We start from the raw sequence: 12,665 nt of genomic DNA on the forward strand, positions 1-12,665 counted from the left end.
CAGGGCTGTTTGCTCTTAGGCTGACCAGCAGCACGAAGAGCAGGGCAGTGGGATGGCAGGGACGGAGCTGCGGGCTCAGCTGGTGTTGGCAGCATGTTTCTGAGTAGCCCTGTGCTGCTGCTCTGTGAGGAGAGGGCTGAGATGTTGGGCTCTGGCCTGCAAGGTTCTGCCCTGCTGCCCCGTGTGCTGGGGGTGGTAAGGGTGAGGCTGGAGGCTCTGCAGCACCTCTGAGCTCGGGCTCTGAATGGCTTAGAATGAGAGGGATGGGGTGCAGCAGTGCTCCTCTGGCCCATCATTTGTACGTTGGGTCTTAAGAAATGATTGGTGCTAATTTTTTGAGCATGGTTTGCAAGCTAAAGGTGAAGCCTTGGTTCATGTTCTAAGGCAGACAGTTCTGCTTCAGGCATTGGTGGAGATGAATGGAGGAAAGTGATAGGTGCTCTTGGAGCTTTTGATCTAGTTACAAACTAAACTTTATCTTTGCATTTTAGAGTATCTTTTTGTGCAAGCCCCTGTGCTCTCTCCCTGATATTTTTCTCATTATTATTTTCCTCAATTAAGCGACTGATGTTGCTCTGGATAAACTTTGAAGCTTTTTTGGAGGATGTGTGTCCTGCTGTCTGGTGGAAGAGAGGCTGGAAGTCTCCAGCATAGCCTCCTGTTGCCAATGAGCCCAAGCCTGGCTTTTGGCTGAGCCTCTGCCCTTCTATGCTGGGCTGCAGGAGCAGCTTCAGCTCCCAGGTTTTCCTCTGTTGCCCCAAGACCAAGTTCTGCATTTTGCTGAGACCAAGGGCTAGTGGATGCAAGGACCATTCATGAGGTGCTGTCCTCCTGCCTGGGTGAACCATGACAGTTTGCTCCATGCAGATTGCTGTGCTGGTTGTACAGCTCTTCCACATGACTGTGCATGACCATCCCTGGGGGTGTGCCGGCTTTGGGCAATGCAATTTGGGCAGCCGGCACCTCAGGCTGATGTTAGAAGTACATCCCGGTCCTAGACAAGCAGGAACCTGGAAAAAAGAAAAACCTCAGCGCTGCACATTGACCTATAATGATGCAGAAGGGTTAAACTTTTCTTCTTGCACAGCTCTAGCTGTGCTGCACCAAAGCTCTTCAGATTTGTCCGTGCTGAAGTTCAGCCCCAGAGAGACTAAATTGTTCTCCTCTTTAATCTTTCACATCAATCCCCTTTAGCTGGCTGTGGATGACAGATAGACTTCCCACTCCTTCCAGTTCTGGTCACTGGGAGGTACGTTGTGGCTTTGTTCGTCTCCCTCCCTTTGGGAGGAGGTGAGTGAAAGCAATGGGAGAAAATCCTGGCCACACAGGTTGAGACGTGCAGTAGTGCTGGGTAGAAAGGAAGGTTGATTTGGAGGTCAAAGCTGCTTTCACTTAGACATCTAACAGCCTTTCCGACCTTAGTCTTTTATAGCATCTTGAACTGGGGAGGGATGTTTCGAGGCATGGAAAGTTCTCCCAGTTGCCCCATGTCTTCCTCTCCTCCCCCTGCAAGAGCTGTCTGTGCTTGGAGGCTGAGTGCTTGGTTTGACTTCCCAGGGAGGTGGGAGCCTGTTTGATCTTGCTGTTTGTGAGTCTCCACCCAGTATTTATATGAAGGAATGCATGCCTTGACCTTTCCTTTCCTCTGTGGGTTAAACACAGACAGCTCCCAGGTTGGAATATTTGTAAGTTTGCTCTCTTGAAGTGCAGTAAGGGTTGAGCTCACCCTGCCTGGTTGAGCTGTAATATATTTCAGTAAAATCTCAGTCATTTCATGGGACCTAAATCTATTGAAAAATAGCAAGAGGCTTTTATGGGCTGCCAGTGGTCCGAATACTGGCGTTGTCGATGCTGAAAAATGTAGGGATTAGGCAGGTGAAATGGCTGTTACCATTAATTTCTAAGTGTGATTGCTCACAGATAAGAGCATTTGGAACTGGAGGAGAAAGACAGACTGGGGTGATGGTTGGGACTGGGATGGATTTCCTTCCCCTCAGAGCTGCAGGAGGGTTAACTCATGGTGCTTGGAGGTGTGATCCAGCTCCTAGCTGGGAGATACGGGCGCCACAGAAACAAGGCTAAGTTGCACACGGGTGAATTTTTTTCTATCTTAGCACTGGTTTTATCTGTTGTTTCTCTGCCAGGGTTGTAGTGCAACTCTCCTTAAGGAAATGCTTTGGCTGGGGAAAAGCTGAGGCGTGTTAACAGAGGAGCTGCCACTGCAGCTTGTTTCAGTTGATGTCACCTGAAGCTGAGGGAAAGGCAGCCGTGTGTGCTGAACTGTTCCTTCTTTCCTTGGAATTCAACCACTGTCCATCTCTTCTTTCTCTTACTGCTGCCATTGGTGATGCTTGGATGCACAGAGCGGCAAGGGCTTTTGGAGAATACCTTTCACAAAATCATCCCGAAGGCAGAAATGGCTCAGGTAAGAGATGATGTACGTTGTTTTTGTCTGCATGTGCATGCACCTACTTATGCCTTAGAATTAAAGTGTGTCGACTTACTTATTGCAAAGGGCCAATGTGAGATCCCAGCAGCGGAGGGGCTGGAGAGTCACCCTGTGGATCCATGTGAAGCCCATGAGGAGAAAAGGCACTTTGGTGACTCAAGCACTGGGAGGGCTGTGGGGACAAGCTCAGTTCCAGTGGATCCTGTCATAAATTTGCTCCTCGAGCTGATGTCCTTGGATGACATTTCAGCTGAAGAATGAAAAACTGCACTGCACGAGGCTTCCGCTCTGGTTTGTTTTGAGGAATAAAAAAATATGAGTTGTGGTACACGAGTTGCCGTGCATAGTGTATGTGCAGCAATCTGTCTTTGCTGGTGGAGGTAACCTTTGGATTTCTTCCCAGGGTTTTCTTCAGCAGGGGTTAAAATGCAATTTGCCCTGTCAGGTTGAGGACACCAGCATGTGCTAGCTAATGTATTAATTTTTTAGACACAGAAACTGTCCCTGTCAGCCTGTGGTGGGTTCTGTTCGATGGGCTGGGGGCATCTAAGAGGGCTGTGTCTTCTCTATGAGGAAAGAAAACATTTTGTGGATGTTAAATTCGCTACAGAAGACTCCACAGAAAGTCTTCTGTGGATAAATAGCAGGGTGTTCTGTAGTGTTGAACTCTTCCATGGGGATAAACATATTAAATAGAATGCAACGTAGAGTCACGTTTACATCGCATGTAAACTATGTGTTTGTTTAGACCTGTACAAGTAGAAAATGTTTCTTACTCAAAGAGCAAGCCCAGTCACACTGGTGTATGTCTGATGACCTTCAAGTTGTCCTTGGCTGAACTGTGCTAAGTTTGGGAGTAGAAGAGCTTAAAGACAATATACTGCTGTTTTCTTTGAGATATATATATTCTTTTCCTACAGCCTTAAGAAACTCCAGTGACACATTACTTACTGAGAGTATTTGGTATAAGAATGACCCGTGGTGGTGAGGGAGGGAGAAGAGAGTAGGAGAAGGCTGGGGTTCAGAGCAGCTGAGATGGAGAGTCTGCGTGGTGAGGCAGAGGGGAGGTGAAGGTTGGACAGATTTCAGAGATGGCCCTGAATGGCAAAAGCAGCCTTTATCAAGGCTATTTTTGCAGCTGTTTCTGTCCTTTCCTGCAGGGAAAGCAGGAATTCCTATTTGGATCCAAGTAAATTTAATTACCATAGATAAGAACTGAGCAGAGAGAGGTTCACATGAATATACCAAAATCCTTTCTGAGATCCTTCAGCATTGAATGGGAAATAAATTAATAAAGCTCTCTAGAGATGAATCTGAATGTTTATAGAAAAGGGGGAAAAATACTTTTAAAGTCATCTACTGAAATTCTGCAGCATACAGTTGTTAGCAGTCCGTAGCATTTCTTTGTAACTAACTATGGGAGAATGGCTGCTCTCCTATAAAAATGTTGGACATAGAAGATCTGTCTCCCTTTTCTTCGTCCCAGTTGTGCAGTATGAGAGCAATCAGCTCTTTTCTTCCTGCAGAAATCCCATGCACCTCAGCACTGCTTTACGAGTTCCTGAACATTCCACCTTTGGCTCAGCAGAGCATGTGAGCTGTGTGGTTAGCTTGGATCTGATGACTCCTACAGAACAAATGAAGGGTCTCTGACATCAGTTGAGGATGGAGCACTGATCTAGGAGTAGCTGAGTCTGCTCCAACTCACCAGCTTGGCTGAAGGGAGCAGGGAAGAAGCAGTGTCGTGGCTGCACACACCCACCGGTATCCTGTAGTAAAATTCTCACTTGCATGTATTGGTGCAGCACGCTGTAGAATTGAGTCCCCTGTGCCTGTGTGCCTGCTTCTAGCTGGGCTCTTACTGTGAGTGTCTTTATCTGGTGACACAGGTCTGCTTTCTGCTGTAGTAACCCCAGGTGTTTGTGTGGATGCTCCCTGCAGTGCCAGCAGACTGCAGCTGGGAATAAGGCAGTACCCTAAATGTGAATGGAAGGAGATAGGTCTGTGACCAGGTGTGAATCTGTTCTCCTGCTGCTTTAGCTGCTAATTCAGCTCCTAGGCAGAAGGGTAGAGCTGCCTGGTAACTGCCCAGGCAGGCACAGCAGACCCTCCATCTGCATGGAGACGCCACGTGTGCAGAGGCTGCCTCAGCTTGCTTCATTTCTGCTGTATTTTGTTCTCTGAGGATCATTCATTCTGCCTAAACTGTTTTAAAGTCCTTTGGAGGTAAAGAGAGTGGCAGGATGCTGCAGGGTGTACCTGTAGCAGCAGAAGGGTGAGGAGGAGTGTTTGTTGGTTACAGTTTCTGATTATTCCTGGTAGGGGCCTGAGAGCATCGGGTTTCAGAAATATTGCAATTAGCCCTAGGAGGTCTTCAGTGCTTTATCCTGGAGGAGGTTTCTCTGGGTGACTCAGGAGGAACATTTACCTCGTTTTTGGTGCTTGGCTCAGTATTCTCTGACTGTTCTGTCTGGTTACTGCAGGGGTGGCAATATACCCATTTTCTTCCCTTTGTTTCCCTTTTGGATCAGGCTGGATTTGATCCCTTAGGATTGCTCAGTTTTTGTTGTTGTTGTTGGTTTTTTTTTTTTTTTTTCCTCCTGATCCTTAAAGTATTCAGAGGAATTAGGCAAAAAAGGAGGGTTGGGCTCTACTGTAGCTGACAGAGCATGGATCTGTTAAGGGAGCTGGTGCTGAGGTGCCAGGACATCTCCTGCTCCTCTCCTGGCCATGTTAGGTGCTGGTTAATTTGTGCAGACTGAAGCTCTGGGAAGGCTCCCAGGAAGAGCACTCTCCCACGTTGAGCATTCATTCTAACTACAAGGCTGTTGTAAAGTCCTTGCTGGCTCTTGTAGCTTTCTGATATATTTCCATTCTGTCTGTGGAATGGCTTTAGAGGAGGAATGGGTGTCCCTTGTGACAGACTGAGAAGAAAGACAGGGAAGAGGATTGAAGTGTTGTGAAAGGTGAATGTAAAAAGGCTGGAGAGAGTAAAATGTATTAACAAATAACGACTCTGGGTCTCACCAATGCTCATGAGATGAAGAGTTCTAGAGATTACCAGAGTCCCCATCTCCCATCTTAGTTGTCAGAAGCCCACATTGAGGTTTAGATTTCTTTATACCCATATACTGAAACTATGAGAAGTTGGCACCCAGGACTCGGGGCAATGAAGTTGAACAACAATGGCAAGTGAAGTTCTTGAGATATTCCTCCTGCGTGGGGGGAGTGGCAGTACATGAGATGGGATTCAAGCACAAGAGAAGATCCCAGCAGGTAAAGTGTGTGCTCAGTGCTGCAGTGATGGTGGGCCTTGGGCCAGAGATGCCTGGCAGATCTTGACTCACGTTCACTGTGGTTATCAGCAAAAACAGCATTCTACTGGGAGCGCTCTGCATCAGCACAGACCAAAATTAATCATTACCTGAAAATGGAATAAACTTCATTTTTAAGTTCAAACAAGTCATCTGCACTTCTTCTCTTTATTCATCTGCGACATTTCAGCCATCTGTGGAAACAATGAAGATGTAATGAGAAAGGAACAGCTCACAACCTTCCCCAAAGCAAACAGCAATGGATAATGCTGGCAAGAGAAAAGAGTGTTGGCTGATGCTGCTGTGCTACGTGCACACACTTCACTGAAACAACTGCTGGTGTTTGCACCCTGGCAGTTTTCGCTTCAGAGGAGTGGGTGTGAGTGTGTGGAAGGTAGCTGCCATGCAGCAGGGAGGTTTTTTGTGCTGCTAGGAACTCACAGTGAGCGTGAGAAGTTCCAGCACAAAGCTTTGCATGGCTTTGGGTCAGGGGAGTGCTGTGAGGGCTGGGCTTTTGATGAAGCCAGGGCTGTGGGGCTGCAGCTACCACGTGGTCTCCAAGGGACCTTCAGTTCTCCAGTGTCCAGATTGTGGAGCTGCAGGTGGGTACTGACTCAAGGTAAGCAGCAGCCTGCCTTTTCTCCACGGAGACTTACCTGTCCTGGGGTGGATCCCAGCAGTGGGTCTGGCCCAGCTGTTCCAGTGCATCTCTGTGCAACCTGGATTCAGTCCAGCAAAGGAAAGCAGAATCTCACCTCAGGGCTTCAGGCTGCTTCCAAGCCTCAAACAGCACAGGTATGGTGTGGAGGTGTCCTCAAACCCACTGCAGAATGTGCTGGGTGTGAAGTGAGCAGGAGCGTGGGTTGGGGCGTTACCATGGGAATGCTGTGGTGGTGGAAGCTGCCTTTTGCTCTGTTGGGTCGTGTGCCTCGCAGGAGCAGTTTTGTCTGCTCACATAAATGTTGCAGGCAGCAAAGGTTGTTGGGAGAGTAATGGTGAGGTACAATGCCAACAGCATCTTTGGCAGTTTGTAGCTCAGAAGTCTAATTGGAACAATTCTGTCACATTCAAATGACCTCTTGTTTTCTCAGAGCTGCTCCCTTGCTGAAGCAGGCCTTGCCTTTTCTCTGTGAGTTGCCTTCTTCAGGAGCTGTAGCTCAGTGCCTGCTAAGCTGACAGTGGGGCTGACTTGTCAGGCCTTGGAGACCCCATAGTGAGCACCGTGCTCATCACAGCGGTGCTGCTCCTGTCACCTCTAACGAGCTGCTCAGCAGCTACTGAACTGTGAAAACACCTCTGTGACTTTTTAAAAAATGATCTATCTCCGTTTTTTATCTATATCCTTGCCTCACGCTTCAATATTTGGAATAAATTTCCTAGGTTTGTGCTGGGGGGAGCTTTGCGTTGCAGCTAGGGTGCTCTCTCTGTGCCCCATTGGGAAGAGAAGATGACCTGACAGTATCATAGGAGGCCTGGGCAGTGGCAGGCGTATGGGATGAATGAGAACTGAAACTGAAGGAGAAACTGCTCAGCCTTCTCTTTGAAAACTGTTCTTCATTTGCAGGGCACCCATCTGCTCCCTCACTGAGGGTGTCACCTGGACTCCTACCAGTGTGAAATAAAAAATAATTAAAAAAAACAACACAGAAAGACCACAAACACTTCACTTTCATTTCTCCTAGTGGGAACAGTAACGCAAAGCCTACATCTGTACCTTTATCTTCAGTGGCTGTCCTTTTATTTCGTGTTGGTACTTAAAATTGAAGAAGCATCAGGTGCAAAGAGGTCTTGCTGAGGTGGGGCAGGGAAGAGGAAACTGGCTCTGAAATGCACTTCTCTGAAGTGACAGATGCATTTTTTTAATGGGATTTATCTGGGTTCCCCTTTGCTACTTTGTTTCTGGTGCTGGAGCAGAGGTTTTAAATCTAAGATGCTTTAATCATCAGTTTGGCTGCTAAATGCAGTAATAAATTTGGGTCTTTTTTTAAAAGCCTTATGGCTGTAATTCTGCCTTGATTTATAAACTTCTCATCTTATGGGGCTACAAGGCAGTCTGCGTCAGGCATGAGTTGGTGATCCCTACTGTTGTGAATGGGCATCACTCAGCTGAGGCTTATCCCAGTGTGTTACCTCTTCACTAGAAATGCTGCAAGAGGGAAGGAAAATGCAGAAGCCATTAGCAATTAGTTACCTGGGTCTGAGCACTGCACTTGAGATAGCTGCTGAATGCACAGGAATGTATTGTAATTAAGTGCCTAATGATCAGAAACGAAATGCACCACAAATATGGATTCTTTCTCTCCCAAGGCATTGCTGGTTAACTGGTACAGATCAGTGTTGCTGTCAGTGGTCCTCTTTGATACCTGTGCTCTAATGGCTGTGTTGGGCAATGCTGTGTGCAAGATGGAGAAAGAGCAACATGAGAATGAAGGGAAGCAGAGCAGCTGCAGCCAGGCAGAGGGTGCTAACAGCAGGCTGCTTCAGCTGGCTCACAGGAGGCAATTCCACTCACTGCATAAGTCCCTGTTAATGTTTGAGCTCTCTGAACTGGACATCCCTCTGGCTCAGGTTTCATTCAGCGTCAATCTCTTGACCAGCTGGACTTCTTTCCTAGCAGGAACAAACTATCAGCCTTAAATGCCAAGGTGTAAACAGTTCTGGTGCTCTGGCAGCACCTGAATCCAGTTCTCTGCAAGGATAGATGAGGGAATCGTAGTATCCTAGAATGGCCTGGGTTGAAAAGGACCACACTGGTCATCTCATTTCAACCTCCTGCTGTGTGCAGGTCGCCAACCAGCAGCCCAGGCTGCCCAGAGCCACATCCAGCCTGGCCTTGAATGCCTGCAGGGATGGGGCATCCACAGCCTCCTTGGGCAACCTGTTCCACTTTTCCCTGATGACATCTCTGGGCTGCTGGCGTGTATGAATGCATAGCTGGGAACTCTCTGAAATGACTGCAGGATCAATTCAGGGGTCAAGAATCCGTTAGGAAGAATGTTTGAAATTTTTTTTTAATCCTTTCATAGTGATTTATTTCTGTAGATATATTCTTTATTAACCAGAAGCCTTGAGTAAAGCTTCACATTACCTTTGCACACGAAGTTGCTTCTCCAACATACAGGCACTGAAGATGCTAAATTACTAAAAATAAATAATTATCCAGTTGTTAGGAAGAGGAGACTTACTGGTGTGGGGGCTGACTTTTCACCATGAAAACTCCTGGATAAGTACAAGTCAGTACACCTCCAGAAAGGAGCAAGTAAGGTAGGAGGAAAGTCCTTTAGACTAGATTAGACAGGTTGTCTGTCAGATGCATCCAGTCAAGAGCTGTAAAGCTGCTGTGATTTCTGTTGACTCTTACTCAAAACCTGCCTTATCCCTTTTACATGTCTGTTCATTTTATGGAGCCCAAGCAGATCTCAGTGCTTACAAAACTAAGATTGGAATCGATCTGTCTGCACAGGCAATTGTCAGCATTTTCAGAGCTGCTGTACTGTGGGCACTTTGTTCCCTCTGTGAGAGGAGGTGTAGGAACCTCAATAAAAGACTTCAGGGCTCAGACTTTTTCCAGTACCATTTGCCTTTGGATACCAGAGCTCAGAACTCAAACAGTTGTTTATTTTTTATTCTTTATTTTTTTTGAAGCACATGATTGTGCATGAAGTGCATAATCCCATGTCTCTGCTCTCATGTTCCTCCTTCATTTTAGGAGGAATGGAGGCAGCTGTCAGCCACTATTATGTGGTGCATTAAGAAATATGTAGCGTCACGATGCCTGCACAGATTAGTAAGTTTGACAAGATGAGGTAAGTATCTAGAGCTGGCCTTTGTTTTTAATTTTAAAAATTGATGTCCTTGGCTCTGTTATCCAGCAGAGGTCTTGGCATATCCTAAAGAGCTATATGCCGGTGTTTTCCCAAGACATGCCCTCTCTACAGCACAATTAGATGTAGAGCTGGAGAGGATCTGAGTCATTGGAGAATAAATTTGGTGTCCTGCTGCCCCTCCAGGGCTAAGAAGTAATTGGTGGTACTTTGGAGCCTGTGGCCACGTACTGCACTGCCTGCTCAGTGGCACTGTGTCATGCAGCAGGCAGGGCTCTGTGGCCAAGCTGCTGAATGGCAGCTGCTGGAGCAGCTTCTTCCACTTGAATGGTAGGCTTGAAAATGTTCTGGTGGTGGCCCATGTGGTCTGTGTGACCCTGCTCCTCCTTTCTGTGCCCAGAGCAATGGGTGAGGAGACCACTGCCTGCCTTTTGTTCACTGGGGTGGTCTCAGTGAGGTGCACTGCGCCTCGCTACACTTAGGCACACGTTTTGGACTCCGTGTGAAATCTGGGAAGGTATCAGCAGCTATGGGATGAGGGGGCACAGATCTTCCTTTAGGGCTCCCATAGGTTCCTTCTGGTCAGCTGAAGCAGCGACCCACACAGCTGCCAGCTGCTGTGTCTGGAGACTGTAAGACTTTGCTAGGAGACAAGTGAGACAGAGCTGAGTCGTGTCAGCCCGAAGCATCCTGACAGTCACTTCTGGAGCAGAGTGGCTGGAGATGTGCTTATCTCCCTGTGACAGCGGAGGAAGTTGTATCTCAAGCAGAAAAATGAGATAAGTGTGACACATTCTGGTACCAGCTAAATTCAGCTCAGTCTCAGCTGCAGTAGGAGCAGCAGGAGAAGTCCTTGGTGATATGGGCACAGTCCAGGCTGGGCTTCACATTCAAAAGCTGATGCTGTACATCCTCACCTTGGGAGAGCTCCTATCTGAGCAGCACAGGAGCGCTTTATAGGAAGCAGAATGTCGGGTCTGTGTTGCACACTGAGAGCAGATGAGGACGAGGTAGGTTATCTCCTCCTCCCTCATCTTTCCATGGCCAGCCACAAGGTAACCAAACCTCAGAGTGCTGCCCATTCCTTCCAGGTCAGTAGCTAGAGGAAGAATGGTCCTTAAATATCTCATGAAGTAAAGGCTTTCCATCTGTTTGTAACACTGCTGTCTGTGCTGGACACTAACGATTTTGTTTTGCTGGGGTAGTAGTCACATGCCTAATGCGTTCCCTGCTGAGCCTTTTTAGCAGTCCCCTAGCTGCTTCCCATCTGAAGGGAAGTGTAAGAGGTAATTAGCAGCCACTTGAAAAAAGGATTAGCAGGTGAGTGGGAGCTGCTATTGGGTTCATGCATGGAATTGCCATGGAAATGCTGAGATTTCCTGGCACTTGATCCAGTGTGTGGGCTCCAAATATAGTTGCACTGATGGGCCTCTCTCCTTTGGATCTCACTATCCTACAAAAGGAGCTGTTTTTTTTTCCTTCCGGACAGCCCCTGCATGCGGTGCCATTGCTGTCTGTGCAAAGTGAGGCTGCTGAGTGGAGTTAGTGGGAGCCAGGCTGCAGCTGTTGGCTGAAGTCTTTTGGCATTGCTTTCATTTCCAATTAGAGCAATTAACAGAAAATGAGAAAAGAAAAAAAAAAACCATGACCTGTTGGTTTGCTGTTTTTAGTTAATATAAAAAAAACAACGATAAATTGGTGCACAGAGAGCATTCAGCATTTGTGACTTCTTACAGAAGTTGGTGCTGCTCCTTGTCCTGCAAGTCCTTCCCAGCTCAGCAGCCCTTGAGTGGGAAACCCACTGAAGCAGTCACTGCAGAGCTGCACAGGGGCTGCTCCGCACATGAGCTTTTTCAGACTGTGCACCAAGAGCTGCCTCATTTTTTGCTTGCTGGACACTATGAGTTAAAATATTGGATATGTGTGAGAATATCTCTGGTTCTGGAGGTCTGGGCATACATCTGGGTGCTGGAGGTACCGGTTTTGAGCTCCTGTTGTAGAAGTTTCTTTTGGGGGAAGTCTACTGTATCTCTTTCTACAGCAGTAACAAAGAGCCTCCTGAATGTTTCGGTGCCTGAGGTGCTTTGGTTTTAAGCAGTAAAGTGTGCAATTTGTTTCAGATCACCTGTTAGCAGACTCCTACATCGGGCAGGAGGACTCCCCCGAGATGCAGCAGGCAGCACAGAACAAGCGCAGGCTCTCCGTCATCTCCGATGGCAAGTTTGAGAGGAGCTTCTCTGAGGAGCAGACAGAGAAGATGCCAAGTGAGGGACCGAAGCCACGAGTCTACACCATCTCCGGCGAGAGGCCGATGCTGTCAGACCACGAGAACGAAAGTATGGAACTGGTGGTGATGAAAGGGGCTGCCCAAGAGGAATGCCACCACGGCCACCCCGTGCACGGTGCTGGTGGCTCTCACGGTGTCAGCAGGCATTGCAAGGGCTGGCCTGGCAGCCGGCAGGGATCCAAGGAGTGCCCAAACTGCACCCGGCTGGCTGCTCCTTCTCATCATTCCTTTGACCTAGAGCCGCATCAATCCGGTGAGACTGGATGGCACAGAAAAAGGCTGGAGAGGATGTATAGTGTCGATCGAGTGTCTGGTAAGTACGAGCAAGTGCTGGGTGCTGGAAGGGCGCAGAGGGACTCATCAGCATGGGTGAAGGGTGGCACCTGTCTCTTTCCAGCATGGAGGTGTCGTTGCCATGTACCTTGAGTCGGGCCCTGTAGTGCTTCACCTTGCACTGGTGTCCACATAAAGGGAATCCCAAAGCAGGGCTTTTGCAGTAAGAGGAGCTCGTTTTAGGTCACCTCATCCAAACCTATTTCTCTGAGTGGTTTTCATGATGGCTTGGTTCATCTTAGGGGATCTACATCTTAGGGTTTCTCTTTCTGTTGAAGAAAGAGCAGGAGAGGAGGGGCTGTGACAAAACACCTACATTTTTGCTCATCTAGGAGGCCATTCAGAATAGGACTCTCCTTTGCCTCACTTGGGGGTTGAGGCAGGTGAAATCTTTCTTGAATGTGTCGGGGTGCTCAAAGAGAGTCTCAGCTCCATAGTCTGTTGTATCTCCAGAATGC

General features: G+C 47.8%; 1 protein-coding gene across 6 annotated transcripts in view; it reads left to right on the plus strand.

Moving 5' to 3' along the window:
- Positions 1 to 12,665, plus strand: part of NSMF (NMDA receptor synaptonuclear signaling and neuronal migration factor) — a 42,391-nt gene that overhangs the window by 5,242 nt on the left and 24,484 nt on the right. For 4 of the 6 annotated variants that reach the window (XM_085239544.1, XM_085239547.1, XM_085239548.1 and 1 more), the window contains exons 2-3: positions 2,364 to 2,425; positions 11,708 to 12,187. In XM_085239544.1, coding sequence (XP_085095670.1) covers positions 2,364 to 2,425; positions 11,708 to 12,187 — 542 coding nt within the window. The remainder of the gene's footprint in view (positions 1 to 2,363; positions 2,426 to 11,707; positions 12,188 to 12,665) is intronic. The other 2 variants (XM_085239545.1, XM_085239550.1) reach the window with 2 other exon arrangements.

This window comes from Meleagris gallopavo, chromosome 19 (genome assembly GCF_905368555.1).
Source record: "Meleagris gallopavo chromosome 19, MGAL_WU_HG_1.1, whole genome shotgun sequence".
In the NCBI taxonomy this organism is placed as follows: domain Eukaryota; kingdom Metazoa; phylum Chordata; class Aves; order Galliformes; family Phasianidae; genus Meleagris; species Meleagris gallopavo.